The 24,692-nt window shown below is 39.7% G+C and overlaps 1 protein-coding gene across 1 annotated transcript in view; it reads left to right on the plus strand.

Moving 5' to 3' along the window:
- The window catches only part of KIAA1217 (KIAA1217 ortholog), a 92,390-nt gene that overhangs the window by 175 nt on the left and 67,523 nt on the right, over positions 1 to 24,692 (plus strand). The window contains exons 1-3 of the mRNA XM_010190429.1: positions 1 to 37; positions 13,938 to 14,136; positions 19,502 to 19,595. The exon at positions 1 to 37 is cut by the window's left edge and continues 175 nt beyond it. Of these exons, the coding sequence (XP_010188731.1) occupies positions 13,982 to 14,136; positions 19,502 to 19,595 (249 nt within the window). The 5' untranslated portion in view covers positions 1 to 37; positions 13,938 to 13,981. The remainder of the gene's footprint in view (positions 38 to 13,937; positions 14,137 to 19,501; positions 19,596 to 24,692) is intronic.

Genomic DNA, 24,692 nt, shown 5'->3' on the forward strand with positions numbered 1-24,692 from the left:
GTGCGGTCGGCAAACCAAACAAAGGAAAGATCGCTGGGTAAGACCCTGTTTCAGTTCTTCTCTTCTCTGCTCTTAGCCTGTGTTTTCCCTTTGTGCATTTGAAGTAGTTTTTAAATAGTTTGGGGTTAAAAAAAGTAAAGACTTTGTAGCACATTATTTTAAATGTCAGGTTATTCTTTGGAAATGAGCACAGTATGGAGTACTGGGTAACTTGGGGGAATGGTGAAATTATTTTTATGAGATCTGAAAGTGTGCTGGGAACATGGTAGACAAAGAGAAAGATGCAGACCTAGACATGAAATGCTGACTAATGGTTAAAACCCAAAATTGCAAATACTTTTTGCCAAGGCTGCACACTATGTGACAGTGAACTTAATGCAAGATTGCACTCCTATTTTCAGTCAGGAGATGCAGGCTTTTTCACTTTATCATCTTTTTGATTTTATCATCTCTTCAAAGCCATACTGAGTTGGAAGAAACCTAAAGATATTATTGCCTGACAGATCCACCTCTTAGTAAAGAGGCTTGGTATTTGCAGGGTCATAGCTTTCCAGGCAGAGGATTTGAACGGATACACTGACGGAGATGCCCTTTACTTCAGGGCAGTGCCCTTCCATCTGCATGGCAACATGGGTGATATGTTAGCACAGGTGGACAGCTCTGCTTCCTGCATTCTTCCCATATCTCAGGGTTGAATTAAGCCCAGCTAGGAACCAAAGCTCCTTTTACAAGAGTGGATTTTGTCCTGGAAACTCTGCTCTCAGCTGATGGATAGTCTGAGTAAAAGATGGTTTGTTGAGGGGAGACACCAGAGGGCAGTTAAACTGCTGTGAGAAAGCGCCATAATTCGCATGTGGATTGCTGAGGAAAGCAGGTTTTTGCTCAGAGGCAATAAACTGAAATGCTGCTTTCCTGTAGATGTATCTGCCAACACACAGGGTGACATAAACTGAAGGCTGGGCTATAAATCATACTATGCTTGTGAGCTTGTCAGGGTGGTTTACTCATTCCTCAAGAATCTAAGTTTCTGTCAAGAGTGTTATGATATCTGACAAACACAACAATTGAGAAGAAAACAGGGCTGGAAAGGGCCCCTGCCACCTCCAAGAGCTGATAAGTGCAGAGCAGTGAGGCTGGGTACAAGGGACTGATCCCTGTGTGTGTCAGCTCATGGAGTGGAACTGCTGTCCTCCCAGAGCCCACTGGACCACAGATATGTTGGTCTCTTTGAGGAGAAATTTTGAAGACTCTGATCTGGTCAAGACTTTTTGGCTTAGAGGTATTTTTAAGAGCAAGCTTTGTTGCACATGTATGTTTACCTTACGTGCAGAGGATTAATCTCTGCCTTATATGTCACTGCTGGCTCAGAATGGCTTGTTTCACCCTAAGGTTTTACAGAAAACCTCTATTTGCTTCAACATGATATCAAGCAGATTGGGCCTTTGCAGGTCTGTGTGCAACTCGCAGTCCAGCCTCACCACGTGGGTTTCAGCTGAAGCTTGGTGATTACTCCAGGCCATGAAGGGTACCTCTGCTTTGAGCTCCTGTTCAGATGTGAGCTGAGAACTGATAAACAGCTTTTGTGAAGCTTTCCATTGGCATCAAAGGGGGTGGTCTGCTGTGCACCAGTGCTTTGTCCAGTGTTTTCTTCCCCCAAAACTGAGCTAGAAACTGCTTTCTCATTGTCAGTGTGTACATGAATACAACAGCCCTGTTTCTGAAAAAGACTGTATGCCTTAGTGCTCATCACTATGAATAAACCTGGTAGCAGGAACATAGGAGGGGCATACTGGATTAGACCAAGAGTCTGCCTGGCCCCTCATTTGTCCCCCAGAGGGACCATAGGCAGCTGGAGTACATAGGACCTAGAGGCAAGAGTAAGAACAGAGTATCTGTATGCGTGATCCTTCCCTCGAGTACTCTCCCAGCCTCAAGCTATCTTCAGCTTAGGAATTTCCTGGTTATGGTTTCTGCCTGTATAATAACCCTCAAGAGATATCTCCTCCAGGTATTTGTTCAGTCTCCCTTTGAACCCATGTAAATTTTTCACATCCGCAACACTGTAGCTGTGACTTTGGCAGCAAGATTCTGTTGGTGTACTGCCCAGCCATCACTTTTCTCTTGCTTTGTTTTGTATTTGCTTATCTGCTCTAAGTTCATGTCTGCCCCCTTGTCCTTGTGTTAGAAGTGACAGCAAACATTAGATGGCTACCTTCTCCCCCTGGGCCATCTCTAATTTTGTAGGCCTGTGATTTCCCTCAGGTCATCTCTTCTCCATGCTGAGGCGTCCCTCTGTAATCACTTGTTTCTCATCCAGAAACCATCCTGGACATTTGATTATCATTGTTGCCCTTCTTTGCACTTCCAGTTTGACAGTATCTTTGCTGAGATGAGAGGACCAGAGCTGCAGAAGTTCACTGTTAAGTAGTCCACTTTTAAACCCTTTTTTTAGCATCTGTTGCATATACTGAAATGTGTTGTCCAGGTGCTAATGGAGGATGGTCATAAGATCATGTACTGTTTTATTTAATGGCCAGGATTTCATACCCTGCAAGGGCCCCTACCTCAGTCCGTCTTTCACGTACTAGAGATGAAGTCCCTGAGTTATCCCAGCATGAACAGGCAAAATGCAGGATGGGGGAGGAAGCAACTTAATATGAACCATTTGAGTTGAGAGTTTTTAGATTTGAAACTGGAGGACAATAAGCCATTTCTTACCTGTATTGCAGAAGGGGTCACAGATGTGTGTGTGGCTTAAGGGATCATTATGCTAGCCAAATAGGAGGTAATATACATATATTACCTATCTATATATTGTCACCACCCCACAATCTGTTATTTTCAAGTTGTGCCAGGAACTATGAATAGCAAATTGTTTGTTTTAAAAGATAGTCTAAAAATTATTCTAAAATAGTTCCATTTTAGATTATTATTCTTCAGTGCGTTTTCTTTACAATAATGTCCTTTTCAGTCTTTTCTGCCAGTGTGTTCTAACACCACCATGAGCAATGTTCTGAAATTTTAATTTTGAGACTGCAGAGTGTGGCCCTGGTAGGTTTGTTTTTACTTCCAGCAGTATAAGAGGAGTGTTTATTTTTAAAAAAACAGGATCTGTTTATAACTTTGATTTTACAGGCGTCATGAAAATATTTCTGTTCACATGATTTTAAACAAGCTGTGTATAATCACCTCCCTTTCCAGCTCTATTAATTTTTAAATTTAATTTAAATACAAATTATGTTTTGATCCTCAGCCAACATAATTTCAGTGAGGAAAATGACCACTTTCTGTGAATTTCAATTAATTTTACATTTAATATCTCAATGCCATTGTTTTAAAAACCTGATGTTTTCTTTCTGAAATTCTAATTCTTCTATAGTCTCCTATTTTATTAACTACATATGGGTCAGTCTGTTTTAAAATTGTGGTCTGTGTTAACATGGAGCCTGAGAAGGAATAGCAGCAATGCGTTTTGGCTATCCCAACATCATGGTTTTGTCAATCAGGACAAATCTAATTCGACATGGTATTCTGACATGCAAGGCCATCACATGCCATGTGGAGTCAGCCCAGAAAACAGTATTCCGGTTGTGGGCCCATTTAAAATTTCAGCCACAGCATTCAAAATGAAGGTCTTTCTTGGCTAAGAGGTCTATCAGAAGTCGGCACATGTCTCATCAATCTGCAGCCTGGAGACAAAGCAAGATATTAAAATAAATTAATTCACCGTGCAAGAGAAAATTGCATGTATTTTTAAATATCTGTTTGAAAGCTGGGAGTTTTTCCAGTGCGATAACTGTGGGAAAAAAATTATCTAGCAAAACTGTCATAGCAAGAATCAGCTGAAACCTGGAAAGCGCCCAAAAGCTTTCAACAAACTTCACTTGCAGTTTGCCTGGAGGAAGCAGAACCTGATGAGCGCCCAGCGAGGTTACGCCAGCAGCCATCCCATGCCCGTGCTGCAGCTTGCTGCTGTTCCTGCTCCCGTACCTCCGCAACCACATGGAGTCTGGCACTTGCAGGCTCTCATGTGGCACGTCTGTATGAACGATGGGCCTGATCCTTTGTCAGGGCAGGCACCGGCATCCTCTGCAGTGGCTGAGTGGCTGGGGCAGTTGGCTTGATGGGTTGCAACCCCAAAAGGCAGGGTGTGCTCACAACCTCCGATTGCAGTAATGGCTGTGGGTGTTCTCTCAGGATCGGGCTGTACGTGCAGAGTTCAGTGAAGGTAGAATATGTTACTACGAGGGATTTCCATAAATGCACAAGGATTTGGGTTTGAGAAGTCACTGAGGAGAATGCAGCTTTATGGCTTGCAGGCTACAGGCACCTTCTCTGGGTGTCACAGTGCCCAGCTGCTCTGGTGCAGATGGATAAGCAGCAGAATATGATTGGTGTCCTAACTGGCAAACCTGTGCCTAAAATTAAAGGGAAAGGCCTCTGCAGAAATATCTGATTCTGCCAATATTTACATGTTATTTGCCTTTGGAGGGATTACTCACAGGAGCAGAATTACACAAACGCTTAAGGATTGGCATGGGGAGGGTCTTAAACAATCATGGAATATTCTGAATATTGTTTGTTAGCCTCCCAAACTGAAGTTTTAGCAGGCACAGATTTTAGTGTCTGATTAATTAATTTACTGTCACCTGCGATGGAAATCAGAAGCATAGAATAGTTTGGGTTGGAAAGAACCTTTAAAACTCATCTAGTCCAACCCCCCTGCAATAAGCAGGGACATCCTCAACTAGATCAGGTTGCTCAGAGCCCCATCCAATCTGATCTTGAATGTTTCCAGGGATGGGGCCTCCGGTGCCTCTCTGGGCAACCTGTTCTGATGTTTCACCACCCTCACTGTAAAAAATGTCTTCCTTATACCCAGTCTGAATCTGCTCTCCCTTAGTTTAAATCCATTATTCCTTGTCCTGTCACAGCGGGCCTTGCTATAAAGATTGTCTTTCTTATAGGCCCCCTTTAAGTACTGAAAGGCTGCTATAAGGTCTCCCTGGAGCCTTTTCTTCTCCAGGCCGAACAGCCCCAACACTCTCAGCCTTTCTTCATAGGAGAGGTGCTCCAGCCCTCTAATCATTTTTGTGACCCTCCTCTGAACCCCCTCCAACAGGTTCATGTCTTTCCTGTGCTGAGGATTCCAGAGCTGGACACAGTACTCCAGGTGGGGTCTCACCAGAGCAGAGGGGCAGAATCACCTCCCTTGACCTGCTGGCCACTCTTCTTTTGATGCAGCCCAGGGTTTGGTTGGCCTTCTGGCCTGTGAATGCACATTGCTGGGTCATGTTAAGCTTCCCATCAACGAGCACCCTCAGGTCCTTCTCCACAGGGTTGTTGCCCAGCCTGTATTGATACTGATGGCTGACCCAACCCAGGCGCATGACCTTGCACTTGGTCTTGTTGAACCTCATGAGGTTCACGTGGGTCCCCTTCTTGAGCTTCTCCTGTTCCCTCTGGATGGCATCCCATTCCTCTGGCATGTCAACCACACCACTCAGCTTGGTGTTGCCTGCAGTGTTTAATGCTGTTACTGATTACAATAGTAACACCTGGAACTTTTGTAGCATTTCTTGCAGGTGTTTCTCAAAGCCTGTTAAAAAGTAAGTCAAGGCAGTAGTTACAATTTTTCATATAGAAAAACTTTTGCAGGGACAGGGATAGTGACTTTGTTGCTGTCCCACACAATAGAAATAACTCTCTATACATGTATATGCAATATACTGTAAGACTTACATAGAAAAATATAAATGATAAAGGTAGACTTCTATATTATACCGGTGGTAATTAATTGTTATTTACTATTTATAAGCTAGAAATTAAAATAGGCATGTTAAATCAGGCAGAAGATGTGTGAACAGCCATAGATTTTATAAGAGAAGTCTCTGATTTGTTAGCAGTGGCACTGCCCTCTCGTAGTCCTTAGGGCATGATTCAAGCCTAATGAAGTCAGCAGGACCTTCATTTTAATTCTTGGGAGAGGAACTGCCTGGAAACTGCACTTCAAGTTAAGCCTGAGTAGAACTTTAATGTATTCAGTCGTCTTAAAGAAATTTTCCCTACCTTGTCTTTTTACAGTGTATGCAAAGCAGCCAACATGCAAAAAGATCATGTAAATATTTACTGTCGTGTTCTGATACATTAACATGAGCTGGCAGGTCTATAGGGAAACCAGCCTGAAGCAACTAGTTCCAATTACTGAATTGAAACACAGATCCTAGGAAATTATGATATTCTAAGGTAACAGTAGTTTTTCTGTCCACCTTCTCTAGACTTCATCTTCTCTCACATTTCTTCAAATTATAGCTGATGTTTTTGGACTTGGAAAGAAAACAAAACCCAAACCAAAACAAAAACCTCTTACCTGAAATATTTTGCATCAAAAGAGCAAAAGAAGGTAAACAATCATATTGACATATCATAGTGCTGAGAGGTTTGTGTTTGTTTGTTTTATTTATTGTCCCTATATGATTTGTGAAAGACAACTATATGGAAGAGTGAAATATGGGCCTTCCCAGGCTAGCACTTGTGTACTCAATTATTGTTAACACGTTCTTCCTCTTATAAGAGAATGTCTCATGTATACCTGCAAAAAATGCTTCCAAGAAGCAAGTGCTTATTTAGTACATACTGTCTCAACAGAAGCAGATTCTATTTGCCACTAAAAAGCTGATAGTCAATATATTTTAAATGCTGCATGACACTGGAGCCAAATCTGACTCCATTGCAAGAGGCTGTATCAGCATGGATCCAGTGGGTACATTGCAGTGATACTGGAGTAGAAGATGTGCAGTGTGCTAATTGAAATCATTAGCTATGCAAGTCTGTATCTGTCATTGATACCCCTCTGAAATGTTTCCTGAATGTAATCTTTATCATTTATTTGCACTGCAGTAATACTAAAGGACCCCAACTAAAAGTCACACAAACACCAGACCCTTTCATTTGCACAAGGGGATGCAAAGAAAAAAGAGTATTGCAATTCCATGCATTACAAGAAGTACAAGATTTTGGCCAAGCGTAGAAGCATAATACTAGCCTATTCCTCAGCACGGTGTGTTTGGGATTTGCTGCTAGTGCTGCCAGCAAATCCCTGAATGAGGACAGCTCTAGGATTTAGTCATGGCTCCCAATACTAATTATACATTTAGGCAGTTATTCTAATGCATAGTTACTATACTGGGCCTAAGTTCAGGTTTCTGTTCTCAAAGGGAAATACTGTCATCTCTGTGTTATCATGAAAGACTATCTCTTGTTTTTTGTTCTCATTCTCTCTCTTTTGCATTTTTGGCAATGGAGTAGCCTGATTTAAACAGGATAAGAGGATAATCACTGCATCAGAGGCTTGTTGATAGCCTGCTGATTAGGGTACTCTCTTGAGATATTAGGGGTAATGGTCTGAGCAACTCTCAAGATGGGAGCCCTTCTGGATAAATTTTTTAACTACTCAATTGTTTTATAAAAGACAAGCACTTGGTACCATTGCTTCTACCCAATTACCTTCTGTGATGAATAGACTATCTGTGGGTATGAGGGCAGAGAACTGAATGTTGTTTGCCTTGGCTTTTACATGGCCTGACACATGTCTCTCACAGCATCCTTGTAGCCACACTAGGGAGATGAGGCTGGCCATCAAGGTGAATAGGACTGAATGCTTTAAAGTCCAACTGGCAGCTGGTTTTCAGTGGTCTTCCTCAGGGGTCAACTCTGGGACCAGTACTCTTTAAAACCAGCAACCTGGCTGTTGGGATGAATTTCTAGTGTGATACTGTAACCAGCTGGCTCAGCCCCTAACCTTGCTACTCCTAGTAGTGAACTCTTTAGAAATTAATTATCTTCAGAAGTATTGAAGAGAATTCCTACAGTAAATACAGAAAATTGGGTAGATAGAGCAAAACTACAAAGTCATGTATGGCCTACATGACTTTAATGCTGCATGGCTATGGAGTATTAAAGTGCTCTCATGCTGCCCTTGATGCATCACTTTTACATGGTTTAGTACTAAAAAAACAGGGTTTATAAAATAGTCACCACTCAAGTAATGTGTGTTTAATACATCTGTTTTATATAGGAGGGATATATAATTGGGTAGGATCTCTCTCTTTCTTTGTGTTTATTCAAGAGGAAGAGCATGTATTCCAAGAAATTAAATTCTTTTTTGCTATTGTCCCTTTAAAAGTTACCAACAAAAATGTCCCTATGTAAAATACTTGCTTACAGTGTCCATAAATGCTTAACATGTCTATGTAGTCTTTGGCAGATATCCTCTGAAGTTGTCCTAGCTGGCTTACTGTCCTTGACTGGGAGCCGACTGGCCATTGCTCGCTGGCTTCTTCAGGGGTCAGGGGCTCAGCTACTGATGGGCAAAAGCAGTGCAGCTGTGAGAGCCTGCGTAGCCATGTCCTGTGCCTGTGCGTGTGCAGTTCTCTCAATTTATTGTGTTAAATTGATGAATATGAACTGGAGTAAATGCAGCATGGTAGAGTCTATGGGCCCACTGAAAAATAACTCTGGTACGCCTGAAATCTCTAATTAATCTCACTGAGATGTTCAGTAGTCATTTTTTTAATGTTTTGTCATTAAGTATCATAGAATTTTGTGGTCTTCCAAGTTTACTGGTGGTGTTTTGTCAGTCAGGGATATGAAAAAGTCATCTTGCTGGTCAGTTGGGCTATTCTGGCTAGAGCAAAGGATACAATTATTGTCAAAAAGTCATCCTGCCAGAACATTGTTTTCCACCTTAGGAACAGGAATAAACTCAAATGTTCCCTCAGACTCTATAGATGCTTGATGAATGCACTGACATAGGTATATGGACAAAGTTGTCTTTTGGGAATAGGCTATTTCACAGGTTTCATCTGCAATTAGATAGGACAAGTACCAGGTTTTCTTTAGGTAAAAAAAGTTATCAATTTTCTTTTTGGTTTTTCTTTTTTTTCCTCCTTCTTAGCCGGCTAAAAGTATCTGTTTGTAGAAAAGTGCAAGTATTTGAGTGACAGTTAAAAATCTTTATTTCTCATAACACTTCAGTAGAAATTTTATGTGTTTCTATGAATTTTCCATGCGTTTTTTCATTAGGTAACAAATGTATTGCAGGATTTCAGCAAATCACTCTAAATAATAGAAAAGGATGAAATAGCAGTAAGAAGTAGTACTGGACTACATTAAACAGTTCCTGGTTTTATTGAAATTTTTCTCAAACAACTTAGTACCTTGGGCAAAACTCTTCAGCTTATTCTGGGCAAAAATTATATAAAATAAGTAATTGTTTTTATTTCATTAAAAGGTCTTTTTTATTATCTTGAAGACAGCTAGGGATATTTGTAGACATTTTCTGTATGTGGAGGACAGAGTATCAGCAGGGAGTAGCTAATGGAAACTCACATGAGAGCTTCAGGCTAGAAATACCAGAAGGATCATGGCAATGACCTCAAAGTAGTTGAAAATGTGTGTGGTGAAATAGGAAAGTCAGGTCTTGAGGGTGTGGAAAGTAAGAACTGCATATTGAGGAATTTCTTCCACACTGCAAGAGTTGTTACTGTGATAAATGTGTGTCTGCATAACTTTTGCAGAATTTGGTGATAAGGACACAAACTATGTGTTACCTCTGTTTATAGGCAGGGGGTTGAGGTAGAGAACCATATGGACCTATGTCACCATTACAGTCTTAATATATTACAATTTTGTCAAATAAAAAACAAAGAAAAATTGGAAAGATCATGGCATTTTTGTAAAAAAAAAAAAGTAAATGGAATATTGATGAAATTGTGAGACATTCTTTACTGTGAGGGTGGTGAGACACTGGCACAGGTTGCCCAGGGAAGTTGTGGATGCCCCCTCCCTGGAGGTGTTCAAGGCCAGGTTGGACAGGGCTTTCAGCAACCTGGTCTGGTGGGAGGTGTCCCTGCCCATGGCAAGGGTTGGAACCAGATGATCTTTAAGGTCCCATCCAACCCGACCAAATCTATGATTCTGCATTCTATGAAATACAGCCTTTGCTAGTTTATCTGATTTTTCCATTCTGTATATATGCTATACTAAATCCTAATATACTCTTTTTGATGTTATTATTCACTCAACAAGGTCTGAAGACCTCCTGTATGTATTTCCCTCCTGTTTTAGTTATGCATAGCTTTGCACCTTTTATTTAAAGAAATTCCAGACCTCCCAGACCTGCATCCAGGTTTTGATTGCTGTAGTCCAACCAGCTTTACTGATTACTTGAAATTTTCAAATTGGACATGAAATTTCCAGAGGACACATAGAGTGGCTGGGTCAGAAAAGAGTAGCAGTGCCTTGTTTCCACTAGTGAATTCTGGTTCTGTGGGAAAGTTTCGGTACTCTAGCACCCAAGCATCCAGCATCAGCCAAGTACAGATATTATCGTCAATTAATACTTCTCTTCAGACAGGAGCCTATGGGTTAAGGTGTTGCCAGATGTCAGTAAGATTTTTCTGTGCAGAAGTTTGCAAGATGTCTTGCCTATACAGAGGGTGTCCTGTAGCTTCCCAGGAAAGAAACTCATGAACTGCAATTTAAGCTTTCACTATATTTTATTTCATAACACTGAGAAGTTATTTAACCCCTCTGCCTCAGTTTTCTCTCCTTGAATGTAAGAAGAGAATTATGAGAGGATTATGTGAGTACCAGTTGGTTTTTTCCATTTAAAATGCATTGTGTGAGAGAATTAACTGGTATTTGTAAAGATCGCAGATGACTCAATCGTGCATGTTAACTTATTCTTGATTTATCAGGCATTTAACTTTGCTGTTGTGTGCTTCATATTTTTCCCTCTTAAATAGCCAGTTTGTTAGGATAATTCCTGTTCTGTAAATAAAAGCGAGTTGTGATTAAAGCTTTTCTAAGCATCTGAGCTGCCCAACACTGAGATAATTGTTAGCAATAGAACTGTGATAATGTGATGCTTAGTCAGGGTTAGGTCAGCACCGTGTTTTAGATGGAGGTGCTGAGAGATGTGAGCTGGGTGGTGTCATGCTACCTGCATAACATTAGCTTTTGCCATAAGGAGTAAACCTTTACCAGTTGTAACTAAGGAGCTATGATCTTACTGGTATGGGTACAGCATCGAGCTGTTTTGGACATGCTCCCTGCTCTAAAGCCAGCCTGGACCCCATGAGCTCAGAGTTGGACCATGTGGGCATGTCCTCAGCTGCCAAACGTGTTTGAAGCCCAGCAGTGGTATCCGAGCTGAGCACCTTGCCGTGCATCTGGTGTGTCTGTGTGAGCTGCAACATGGGCAGTCCTCGAAGCTGTGCTGGCTGGTCTAAAGGTGTAGGATGGTTCCAGGCACCCTCTAAACCCAGCACTGATGGGTTCAGCTTGCGCAGGAGGCACTGCCTACATAAATCAAGTTAAAAGTGCATCTTTCATTGCACTGAGTTGCATTTTGTGTAGACCAGCCCTGGGAGAAATGACAAACTATTCTGCAAGTCTGTCACTGACCCTTGCTAAAGGGGAGCAGAAAGTCATTTGTTTTCAAAAGAGTTCTGTATGCAGGGAAGGAGAGGGTGGTCATGTGCTGTGTTCGCATGATCATCATCAGATCTGGGGTTTGTGCTTGTAAACCTTTCTTTGAACATATCCTTTCACCTCTCGGGTGTTTAATTTCCCCTGCTATAAAACATATCTTTCTGTTGACAGGAATGTTGTGAAGCAATTTGTAAAGAGGTTTAAGTTTCTAAGGCCTGGCTTCCATGTAAATATTTTCTGCTATAGCTGTGTTTAATGCTGTGGCCTGTTGCCCACAGGGTGAATGATCAGAAATTCCAGAGGTATTTGTGAAACTAAATTATACCAGCATGACAAGGGGGAAAGCTTAACATTGCCAATTGTCTTGTAGCTGTAGGAAGGCCCAGGGCTAGTGGTATCTAGGAGCACTTAGAAGTGGTAGCCACAGTGCTGTCTGACTTGCCCTTTCAAAACAGTCGCGTGGTATAGTTTTCTTCTTCACACTGATCTTCATACCTGTCTTCCTAGAGTGGCAGGGTGTTTTGCAGTCCAGTTTCTTTTGTGTTTTATAAAACTCAGCACAACCTTCATGTTTCAGGTAAATACAGAAACATAAGTACAAGAGAGACTTCAGGGTGTATGGAGACATTAATATCCGTTGTGTTTAACTTTCTTTCCAGCAGCTTTGCTGGCGTATGTGCTGTGCCCTAACAAAAGCTATGCCTGATTTATATTCTACTTCTTCTTGCTTTAATTCTCCATGGGAGTAATATTTTAGCTGAAGGTAAAACAAACCTCAGAGCTCCAGCAGCCTCCATGAAGCTGGGCCTGTGGGCATTGCCAGTGCTCAGAGTTTCAGCCCAGCAATGTGTGGGAGAAAAATAACACCAATGACTTAAGAGAATGGCTTTTGAGACTTTTTATTCTGTCATGCTGAAATGGGATTTTTAGAAGTGAGCAGTTAGTTTTGTCAAATAGGAAATTCCCTAAAGCATTGCTATATCATGATACAGATCAGACAACTTAAGAGGAAAGGCAGTAGTCTTTTAAGAGCATGTGATTTAAAGGAGAGTAAGGAAAAAAGAATTTATTATTCCTTTGAAAATGTCTTTTTCCCCTGCAGTGAGACTGTGGCCAAAACATTTCTCTGAGCTGTATGCTAAAGCTGCCTATTTTAAGGCATGATCTTTTAGGGTAACGTGTGGATTTGCTTTGAAAATCCAAGACCCAAAGACAACTGTAATTTTGTTTTGGATCAATATTTTGTGGGATTATTGGAGGACAGGCAGAGTCAAGACTTATGAAACAATTCAGACTTATCTATAAGGAAGATTTTTCTACTCTGCCATTTCTTTTGTGTTAATGGTTTCAGTAGCTCAATATTCAGCATGTTTTTGTGGCTTGAAATGCAGAACCAGTATTTTCTTCATTCTGCACTAACTTTTAAGCTGTGCAGAAAAGAGAGTCACACATGTTAAGTCTGTATTTTTAGCCAAAAAAAAAAAAAATTGCCATTTAATCCAAGAAAGTTTCAAACTCCAAAATATAGGAGGTTTCTTATGTTCTTCCTAAGAACCGAAACCTATCATCAAAAATGAATATGTTTATGCACATCTTGGAACAATGAAATAAATGCAATCATTAAAAACATGTGTACTTAATTTTTTTTACAAATACAGTTAGTTTCTGAATTCTTATGAATGTTTAGCTGCATAGAATATTTGAATAAGCACTAGAAAGCCAGTTTTACCTAGAAGAACATAAATAAATTATGTCTCAAATTAAGATGAATAAAATGGAAAAATAGATTATAACTAATTTAATATTTACATTAAAAATAAAATCCTTAGGAAAATTCTCCTCAGTCTTTGAAAGAAAACTGGTTACTTTTCAGTCTGAAACAATTTTTCCAGCCAAGGGAAAATGGAAGTTTGTAGTAGGGTTCATAAAGGGTCTGATTCCAATCTTAATGAAAGAAAAAGTATCAGCTCTTGATAATAGTAGGAAAATGGTGTTAACATCTCCATTTTATAAAAGCAGCCTAATATTAAATAATGGTTAGGTAATGTTGAGTAGTCTGTTTAGCATTTGGAAAAAATAACATCTTCCTTCCCCAAGTGCAAGCACAATTATCTACCCACTGATTGTTGAAGCATCTGTGTATGAATTCATTCCTCTGTAGCAATTATGGACAACATAAACACAGAACAGTAAAAGACTTCTCAGCAAAGAGCAGTACTGGGGCAAGCATATTTATTAAGGCACAGCCATGTCGCTCTTCTATGCTCTATTCCGATAGTGTGTTGAAAAGGAAAACGCTGTATGTGCTTTATGAGTAAGGAGTGTGAGTTGATTCTTCTCTTGTCACTATGGGCTTCGTCTGTGTGCTACATGGACTTTGAAGTCCAGGTCATTACTGTGCACTTAAGAATATCTAACTTGCTATTATATTTTGCTTGTAGGTGTTTTATATCTTCAGTATGGAGATGAAACAAAGCAGTTGAGGATGCCAAATGAAATCACAAGCACAGACACAATCCGTGCCCTTTTTGTAAGTGCCTTCCCCCAGCAGCTGACGATGAAAATGCTGGAATCACCCAGTGTGGCCATTTACATCAAGGATGAGAGTAGAAACATATACTATGAATTGTGTGATGTGAGGTAAGTAAACATGGAATGACAGCTGTTGGGCTTTGGTTTTGGTTTCTTGGGGGTTTTTTTGTAGTGCATTGCAGAATAAAAAGGTCTGGAGTTGATAAGTATCCACAGATAGTGACCTGACACATAAAGGCATGTTCAGTGGTATCTGAGTAATATGAGAGGTCTGGTCTGGCACTGCCTTCACCTGTAGGTGCAATATCTGTTGCACAAGCCGTTGATAAATGATGTAGCTCATTCAAATATTCGTATAATACATGCAAGTTCACATATTTACTATATTATTGAATTTTAACTGAGATGTAAATACTTAAAATAAGGAACACAAAATAAGCATATACAGAAAAACTTTCTTTCTTTGCTGGTAGCACAAAGCCTGATCCTGAAGTTTCAAATATGAATGTCACCCATGTTCTCACAACAGTGCAAACTATACATCATTTAACACTGTCAAAGACCATGGCACTGGTGACCGCTGCTGCAGCAGCCTCACCACCTTCCTGTTTTATGTCAGAATGCAGCAACTAATGCAGTCACTTCACTAACTTGGAAGTTGATCAATAAATGATCTGACTAACATCTGGCTACACCTTTCTATCCTTTATTTTGTGGGAGTGCAGATGCATAATTAACCATGTTCCTTCAGTTCTGATGTCTCTGCTCTTCGAGCAGAAGGACCAGGTTCTCAGAGGCCTTAGAAGTCCCAAATCATGCAGAAACAAAGCTCTCAGGCACACCTCAGGAAATATGGTGGGCCTTTGCACCATCCTTTTGATAAGAAGTTACATGATAATAAGAATGGACAGAGGAGCATAAGATGAAAGAAAAAGCAGAAAAGGTGCTTCCTCTCTGCCAGCCTGCCACTAGTTCAGGAAAATGTTGTGAAAGAAGTGTACTGTCCACTGCTGCCTCGTTTCTTCTGGAGATCCTGTGGCTGAGGCGCTTCTTCACATCATGTTGTAGTTAAAAGAGCAAGTTGGAGCTTTTCTAGCCTTGCCGCTTCAAATCCTCCATTCCTCTTGTTAGTCTTTAAACAGCACTCCATTTTCTCACCTCTGTCTTACTCTCCTCAGGCTGTCTAACCAATGTCTTGTCATTAGCCAGCCTCTTGGATTTCAGTTTCTGCTTGTTTTTTTTATCTTTCTTACTTTGCAGACTCCCACACCCTGTTTGGCCACTGTATTGCCTATGTTAAGACCCATCTGATTTTTTGCATCATCATCATCATTCATCATGTACTCAAGTTTCTTATACATCTAACAGTCTATTAATAAGATCGAATCAGCTGATTAAATCAAGATAGGGGTTACAACATGTCTGGTGCCAAGTGCATTATTGCCAACCATCATCTGGCCCATTGGCTCCTTTCTCTCACCTTCATCTTCCCTTGAGTTTCAGACTAATAGTTTATGACTTCATCTCCTCCCTGCCCCTGAGAATGTGGTTGTTGATTGTCTTAATACCACTCCACCTTTTTTTCCCTTGCTTCCATTTTAGGCGTCACTCTGCCCATTGCAGGCGTCACTCTGCCAACCTCAGGCCTGGCTCAATCCCAACATCTGCTTCCTCTGTTATGCCTGGGCTGTAGAGCATTTCTAGAGGAAATCACATGACCCAGCTGACTTCCTTCATAACAAAATTCCCTCCTTCAGTTCTACCACCCTTCTCACTAAGAAACCTCAGCATTTGCAGTTTAGTGGAGTCCAAAGCATGCACTACCAGATGCATTTTCACTGCCTTTGAATGATTTCCACAGTTGTTTTTCGATTTCTGTTCCTCTCTCTTCACAAAATCTTGCCAGTGTCTCCCATCAGAGAACAGATGAAATGCAGTATCATTTTTCTTTCTTTTGCTTGCAATATCTTCCTTCAATTCTGTTCTTTCTTCTGTATCTTAAACACAGGTGTTTCAGTCAACTGTTTAAGCTCTCCATCTCTGTTGGAGGCTGTCTCATGTTCCTCTGTGCCTCACATCCCTTGCTTTATCTTTTTATTAAGTTATTACTTTATTAAAGTGCCTACTCGTAGATAGAAAACATGTTTCTGTGCTTCCCAAAAAAACTGTCTCTGAGCACAACATACAGTTCCGCTTCCCACCCCATCACCTTTCTCTCTTGCACTGAGCAGTCACCACAACTGCTGGCTGGAGTTTTACTCTTCTAATTCTATCCTGTACCCATTTCCAACCTCTCTGGGGCTTTAGTCTTCTAATTCCAACTTCTGTTCCCTGCTGTTCAATTGCAATTGTCAAAGTCACCAAATAGCCAGCTTTTGTGAACACTGTCTTTCTCTCAGATCTCTCATGTACTTTTAATGTTTTTTTCTTGAAACTTTTCTCTCCCTTTGTTTCAATGGCTGTCCTTTCCTGATTTCTTCCTGTTTCTCTCCTCTCCTTTCATGTATCATTTGAGAGGTCCTCTTCTTAGACATTGATTTTCTGTTGTGGCTTTTTTCTTTTTTCAAGTCTTTGTCCTCCTTCCTTTTCCTTTTCTGTACTTGTCTCCATTATCATATCCTTGTGGATTAGTTGAATTAACAACTACCTGGGTGACTCTTCCATTTATTTTTCTCTCTCTCCTTTAGGATGGAATTCATTTGACCATGTGGAGATCTTTACATTTGCATTTTGAGCTGGTTGTGATTAATCCTATAAAATTGTCTGATAAATTATACAAGCCAGAGAACCTAGCTATTTATGTCTTCCCTGTGAATATCTGTAGTTGGATGACGTGTATCCTACCTCTTCCATCCAAGCTAAAATCTTGAACTTCTCTTTTAATATAGTCTCATTGACCATTAGTTTCAGCCTAGCTTATGTTCTCCTTCATTAGGCCATCACACTTACTTTGTTAGGGTTTTTTATTTTTTTTCCTTCTTTTTTCTTTTTTTCTTTTTTTAATCACTGTGGGCAAAGCACACTTTCTACTGAAGCCCATAACCAGGTCCTTTTCTTAAAGTGGTTCAGGGCTCTGCATCCAGTGGAGATTTCAGGTTTTTTCTGCATAACATCCCTATGATGCAGCCTTTCCTTTCCCACCACATAGTGAGAAAATTCTCAGCTGATTCGTCAGCTTTTTAATAGTCTTTTCTCGGCAGTTGACACAGGTAATCTTGCTTGCTTTTGTCCATTCAAATGAAGCAACACAGATCATTCTCCAAGTTTGACAAGCAGACTGTTTCATGTGCATTTTTTTCCTTTGTCCTCTGGCTGTATCTTTTCCGTCTCATTAAATATAAACTACTTGTCTTTATTATGAGGGCTCCTCCAAGCCCACTTCAACACTACTTTTCATTTCTTGTTCAGTACCAAGTGCCATCTGCTTCCACTTGGTGAATAATGACAACTTTCATTGTGCATGTCTTTAATTTTCGTACAAGTGCCTTGACGCTCTCTCTCGAACTGTGTTGAAGGGCATCCTCTGCAGACATGCAAAGCCACTGCGTTGGTCTCTTTCCTGCTCTCTCTGCCCATGGTCCCAGGATCTGTTTATTGCTCCTCTGGCTGGAGAGACTGTGATCTTCTTGTTTGTTTTTGTTTCCTTATCTTTCTGCGGCTACGGTGTTGTCTTTTGTGTCTTCTATTCACCTTGTGAGCTGGTGAAGAGGTTTTATTCCTGGGGTGTATATATGGCACACACAGATCAATGAGGCCTTTGAACATGCCAAGGCCATATGGGAGCTACAGTAATGCAAATAATAGTAATAATAAAAGTACAGTAATTCATACCTGTTATCAGTAATGTTTATCTTAGAATAGCAACATGAGGTGAAATAGACTTTCAGAGATCAAATAGCTAGTATTTTTGTGCTTTGCCTTGCAGCAGTGTTTTACTTTAAAGTGTCATGTTTCTACAAGAAATATTTACAGAAAATTCTTTTAAAACAAACTCTAGTTAGTTGAGGTACCATCTCATAGCCATCAGACAGAAAAGACAGCAGTTAACATTTATTTAAATGAATAATATACTGTTTCTTGAACTGACGATGAGAGGGCTTGCTTTGTATTGAAAAGAACATATTTCCAAGTATGAGGCAGAAAATGGTAACTGAGGCTCCCAGTGCAAGTCTCAAAGCAAAAGGGTCATGTTTGCAAGATGGAAAACAGTTTATGTTACCATAAATAATTGAAGAACTTGAACTTGCCTCAAGGTAGCTATTTTCCTATGCAGTCTACAAGTAAACACTCATAAATACTGAACTTCTCATCAGCCCTACAGTTCTTAAACAGAAGGCACTGATCTGTTTCTTAAACTATGGGGCTTCTTTAATAACTACTTGACATCTACAACAGCAGCACAAGTTGCGACTAGCTGCCCATTCAAAGCAATCGCTGATTGTAATATGACATTGTAAGAGAGAAATTGGACCTGCCCAGAATCCTTTCCTTCATTTTTAAATGATAATCCCAGTGATTAAGATCAGTTCACTAGACCTGTAGCTGCACCTGGAGGAAAGGAATTCAGTCACATGTGTAAGTGAAGACTCTAGAGATCACTACTGGGAAATGAAAGGGTTCGCAGCTTTGAAAGGATGTGAGTGAGTGTAGATTGGAGGCTTTGCTACTGATTAAATGTGAACAAGAAATCAGCAGAACTAAGTGCAAGTGTTTAAGCCATAAAATTGTTGGAGGGTAGGTTTTGAAACAAATTAGAGAACCTCTGTCATCTAACTCCTTCCTAAATGTAGTAGTTGAAGAAGAAACTTATTAATGACAAAGTGTTGGGTCCTAATTAAACAAAATTATTCTCCTAGAGCTTTCCATCTAAACCATTTCTGTGGTAGCTTTCATCAAAACTTTTACTTATTTGTTTTCATAATTCCTATTTTTTCCTTTATAAACCTGTCTTTATTATAGATAAATTTTAGAGGAAGATTTATCTGCTACTAAATTTTTAGCTTTTTTGGATTTTTTTTCAGAAAAAGCTGATAATTAGAATTGCCTGGAGAATAATTGCAGTTAGAAAGACTGCTTTTCTTTTGATATTTTGCTGCTTAGAATAGCAAAAATTCACGTGGGCTGAGCACACAATAAAACATGTAAATATTAACTAAATCCTTTTGACTGCTGTGCAAACGTTGAAGTTCTATTGTCTTCAAAGTGTTTTCACTCTATGGCAGGATCTTGAAAGAAACTTAACACTATCTAATTTTTATGGGTGTGGAGTTGTAGCAAAAGAATGATACTTTCCATGAGAAAGAGAATCAAAGTAGGCTTTTGTTTGTGTGTGTGAGTCTACATTATGACATTTAGGTTTTTCTTACAGGTTGACTGCAGACCTATTATGTTTGTCTGTTACCTGAAACTTTTGGACAACAAACTAAATAATATGACTTTCATCTGTTATCATTGCTGATTCTTTTGTTTCCAGGAATATTCAAGACCGATCTTTCCTTAAAGTTTACAACAAAGATCCTGCACATGCATTTAATCATACTTCCAGAGCTGTAAATGGAGATATAAGGGTAAGTACTAGTGTTGCATTTATACTCCTCTTTCCTCCAACTTTTATGTTAAATGTTTAAATTCTTAACTGTAAAATGTACACAACTATTCATAAAATCGAGGATATATGTATGACACATATACAGAAGAGGGAATTGATAATGCTTACTGTAATATTTCTTAACTGCTTTGCTTTTTCCAGTTACTTGCCCTGGTTTTGGGTGTGTTTTTTTGTTTACTAGCGTTAACGCATGTGAATCAAAACATAGCCTTTAATTACTTATTTTTGGAACACAGACAGTGCTAAGAGTTTATACAACTTCTTATTTCATGTTTCCAAAACCTTTACAGTGAAGTATAGCATGGTGTTCTTTCACTCCACCAAGGCTTCGGCATGGGCTTGTTTGCAGTGGCTGAGCATGTACCTAGCTTGAAGTCTGTTGAAACACTTTGCAAATGACCATTTTGAATAGGAAATTCTGATAAATACCCATTGTGGTATAAATGGTTTTATCTCCTTATTAAATTTTCTACCTGTACTGAACAAGGACTAGTATGTTTGCATTTTGAAGTGAATATTTTATATGAGAAGCTATAGAGAAGGCATTTGAAACATATTAATTTTATCTCTGTCACTGTCTCTATCTTTTACTGGACTGTTATCTCCCATCTTGGTGTTGAGAGGGCAGGAGGTGCAGCTGTGTGGCACCTCTCCCACCGTGTTACCCACAGCTAATGTAGCAGCAGGAGTGGTGGTGGTGAGGTTACACAACCTCATCTCCTCCCCCGCATCCTAAGTATGTCCCCAGGAAATGGTTCAACCAAATGAGCTCGATGGGGCCAGAAGGGAATGCCACTACTGTCCTACCTGCTTTGTGGCTTTTATGTGTGCTCCAAAACTTACTCAACTGCATGGAAAATTTCCTGTGAAGTGATTTTCCTTATTGTACATTTACTTCTTGGTTTCATTATCAGTTCTTAGCATGTCTCACTGCTTTATTATTAATATTTCATGTAAGTACTTCTGCTGTTTCAACAGTTTAGGGCCTCATTATTTTAGAGAGATTGCAATAGTTTATTTACAGGCACTATTCTCAACCACCTCTCATTTATGTACTTCAATTATAAAATGGTCCTTTTGATAGGTCAGAAATCTAATTACTTGATTATCCACACTGCTGCACACACAACATGAGAGACCAAATAGATGTGCTTCAAAGGGCTGATATGATAGTTTTTAGTGTCTTCTTTAAGGTCATGAAATTCCTCGATTCTAGTTATATTTCTGTAGCAGTACCTGGATGTATCCAGTACTTCTCATTTATATTTGAAGGCATGGCATGCTATCATTCTGCATTATGACATTCATGTAAGAATTTCACTGTGGTTTTATAAAGTAATGCTGTACTGCTCTTGTTCCATCTGCAGTGGATGCTGAATATATCTACAGTGGTTTTATCTGTGTTGTGTGCTCGAGACCTGTTTTCAGATATGGTTAACTACTGTGTTAGTTACATATATTCAGAAGTAAAGGTTAATTCTTTGGTCCTCTTCCAGGCAGTTACTGCCTATCAGAGTTGTTCTGAACACAGGGGCTGCTTCTGTGCAAGAACTGTAATAATTTGCATCACTTATTTTAAAATACTGTGTTGTACAACAGATAGGCACACTTGACATCTCCTGAATATGGCCAAGTTATCTCTCTTTGGCCATAACTCAAAAATAATGGTGCCACAGTGATGACTTTTGCAGAAGTGATGGTTTCACGGTAGAATGTTGTATTTTGCTCTGCTGAGATGCCAAAGATGCCATTTTGAAATTCTGTGCTGAAACAGCTATTTTCTCATTTGGCTTTTCCTTTGCATTGGCAAATTTCTTGTCTTTCTAGTCTGAGAGATGAAGTTGGAGCCAGGATGTTCTTAGGAACTTTGTAGAGAAACAGGCAAAAAGTCTTCCCTTTGATCTGTGTGAACTTCTGCACTTCAAAGTTACGAGCATGGAAACAAGTGATTTTTTGAGCTCCGGAAATAATGAAACTTGTTTGTCTAAGGATGTCTCTTCTGGGTGGGTTATTCCTTGTGTAGCAACTCAGATTCCAACTGAGGCTTTTCCTGAAGTAGAGGGTTGTAATAACACTCTCTCCAATGCTCATCCTCCAGAGTCAAATAGATGTATTATCTATCAATCTTTCCTTAGCAAACCAGATTCAAGGGGGTGTAAATGCAGGGAGATTAAGTGAGAGGCATGTACTTTTTGGGTACTGGTATTGCATGGTACTTGAAAGATTGTGGAAAAACCTTTGCTTCTCATTCCTCCTTTTGTGTTTGTGCATCTTTGCATTGGGTTACTTGATGTTCTTCAGTTTCATGTGATCTATGAGTGCTAAATTCACTACAGTGGGAAGTAGGGAGTAACTCTTGTCAACATTGTGCTTTGCATCATGGTTAATTTTCAAAAAACCTACAGAAAAGCAGCTTATTGTCAGACTGGTTGAAAGAACAGTATTTATAATTTATAATGGATTAGCTATTGTAAGTACATTTTTCCATGGTGATACTGTGAGTGTGGTTGTATCTCCTGCCATATATGAGTTAAAGCTTTGATTTTTTGATGTTTGAGAAAGTTTTGCCTTTACGAATTTTTCTACCGTTTGCCTTCTTTTCCCTTTGGAACCTTTATCCCTGGGTTTGATGATGTTCAGGCTTCTATTCATGTGATTTATAATCATTTCCATGTAACAGACCCAAAATAATCTCAGAAAATAATGTTGGCTGCCAGCTTGGACACCTGTTTTAACTACCAAGCAGATGTGAGACCTGTATAAGAATTGGCAGTAACATTTGAAGTATTAAGTATTATCCATATGGACAAGAAGACTCGGAATGTGCAAGAGGAATGTGGGATCTGTGAGTTTCAGATCTTCTATCAAACTGCTCAGCTTTCATGTCCATTAATTTTAATTTTCCTCACCTTCTATCTATTTCATGCATTTTTTCTGAATGAATTGTGTTTGAGGAAAGAGATTTTGCTTGGGGTCTAAGCAAGCTCTAAAGGACAGTTTCTCTCGAAATCCTCATAGTGCCATACTTGCTTACTGATGCTGTGTTGTGGATGTTTGCATCTTGAAGATCGTGGTTTGTTTGACAGGTCTGCCACGTTGAATGCTGTTCAAGCAAGAGGTGCCATACAGTCCCATTTCACTGAACATTTGTGTTTGTGCTCTTCCATTTATAATTATTCCTCTCCCCAAATGTAAACTGAAAGTCTGAAGCAGCTGTTTTCTTTGGAAAAATGTATCTTCACGTTGCTGCATTTAATTCATTTATTCCTTCGCCTGAGCTTGTAACATTTATCAGCACTTTCTAGCTCTCTGTGTGACAGTATTTTCTTTTGACAAAATACTGTTTCATGTCCAAATGTTGAGATTATCTTTTTATTCTCTTTGGCATTGTTTGAATTGCAGTGCAAATGCATGTATGCAGCTATGCTGTCTGCTGTTAGAATGAACGTGTGTGATTTGTGTAGATTCGAAGGGGAAAAGGCTTTCTCAGACTTGCTAGGTGTAGGATGCAGGTTGCCTTGCTTCTCATATTCGGCAGTGGTGTATGGATTGAACCTTAATAGATGACACTAAAAACCTGTCAGCAGATTTTTCTATGTTGCTGAATGAACTGAGTTTCTTTGGAAGTGTCACAGCTCCTTTTATCCTGGGCTGTTGCTGCGAGCCCCTGGTGACTCCAAGTGGAAGTGATTCCCCCACTGAATGTGCACAGCGTTATTTTCTGTACTCATTCCCTACCCCCTCCTTTTATGGAGTGACTAAAAGGGGAAGTATCCTAAAGTATATTCTCCCCCTTCTGTCATTGCGACTTGTCTGCATTTCTGGTGGCACAGTTGGATACTAATAATGTTTGTTTATGCAGTGGTTTGTTTTGGGCTTCATCTGTCCACCAATTCTGAGAATCGAGAGGGACTTTTTACTTCATAGCAAACCGGTGGCTATTTTGCCTGTCAATCTTTCTTGTCCCTATCAGCTGCCCTAAAGTCTGTGGGTTACATTTTGTTTTAAAATGTCCTAGGCCCACCATGTTTTTGCTTAATTCCCTGACTTCCATGAGAATTTAGGAGGTCAGTGCCGTATCTCAGATCTCTGCTGGGTGGGTGGGGCCAGAATATCCAAAGAATGCTGCTTGTGGCTGCTGTTGTATCAAGGTACACTTTGAAATGGTTTGGATTTTTTTTTGGAGACTGTTTCTCCAAGAAACAACAATTAGGACAAGTTGAGTCAGCGCTGAATTGGGGGAGTGGGGAGTACCTGGAAACTCCACAATTTCTGGGAGTTACAGTGGCAAAAATGTGAAGATGTTCCTGGCAGCAATGGAGGTTTGGGCTGCCAAGGTGAGAGGGCATAAGTTAAAATGAGTTGTACAGTAAAATGAGACAGACCCTTGATAAGCTGGGTGAACTGTTGTGCTGAGTAGGTTTGTAACTGAAATTGCACAACAGCAACTTTTCATTTTTCCCCTGAAAGTGCCTGGCTAGCAGGTTGCTAACATTTTAACTCTCTAAAGTTAGATGCAATTTGTGAACTCAAACACTAGAAGTCCTAAAACCTCTCAGACAACTTCCCAATAATTTAAGGCATCCACAGAGTCTGAAATTCAGTGCTGGTTTGCAGGACAAGTAGGGAGAAAATAAAAGCGGGATAATCCTTCTGTGTTTTTAAGGTACCTGTAAACATACAGCCAGTTTTTTTGAGATTAATTTAATTGCTTTTCATTGGACTGTTTGTGATCTTAACATCCATAAATGTAAAAGCTGCAAATGCTGCCAAAATTACATTTGCTTATTGCATAGTACAGCTAAAAAAACCAACAGCTCCTTGAATTACGTAGAGGTATTTAGAACAAAAGTATTTATTGGAAAAGAATTCAAGCAATAAATTGGGTAAATGCATTTTAGTGCTAGGATGCCTATAGGACATAATTTATGTAAGTTGCCATGTGTTTGCCTTACTGATCCTATTACTATAAAACTTTTTTTTCCCCAAAAGAAAACAAAGAAAAAATAAAAAGCAAACGCTAATACCTCTATTATCTGATAGAGACCTTCCAAAT

Source organism: Mesitornis unicolor, unplaced genomic scaffold (genome assembly GCF_000695765.1).
Source record: "Mesitornis unicolor isolate BGI_N332 unplaced genomic scaffold, ASM69576v1 scaffold10238, whole genome shotgun sequence".
Lineage (NCBI taxonomy): Eukaryota > Metazoa > Chordata > Aves > Mesitornithiformes > Mesitornithidae > Mesitornis > Mesitornis unicolor.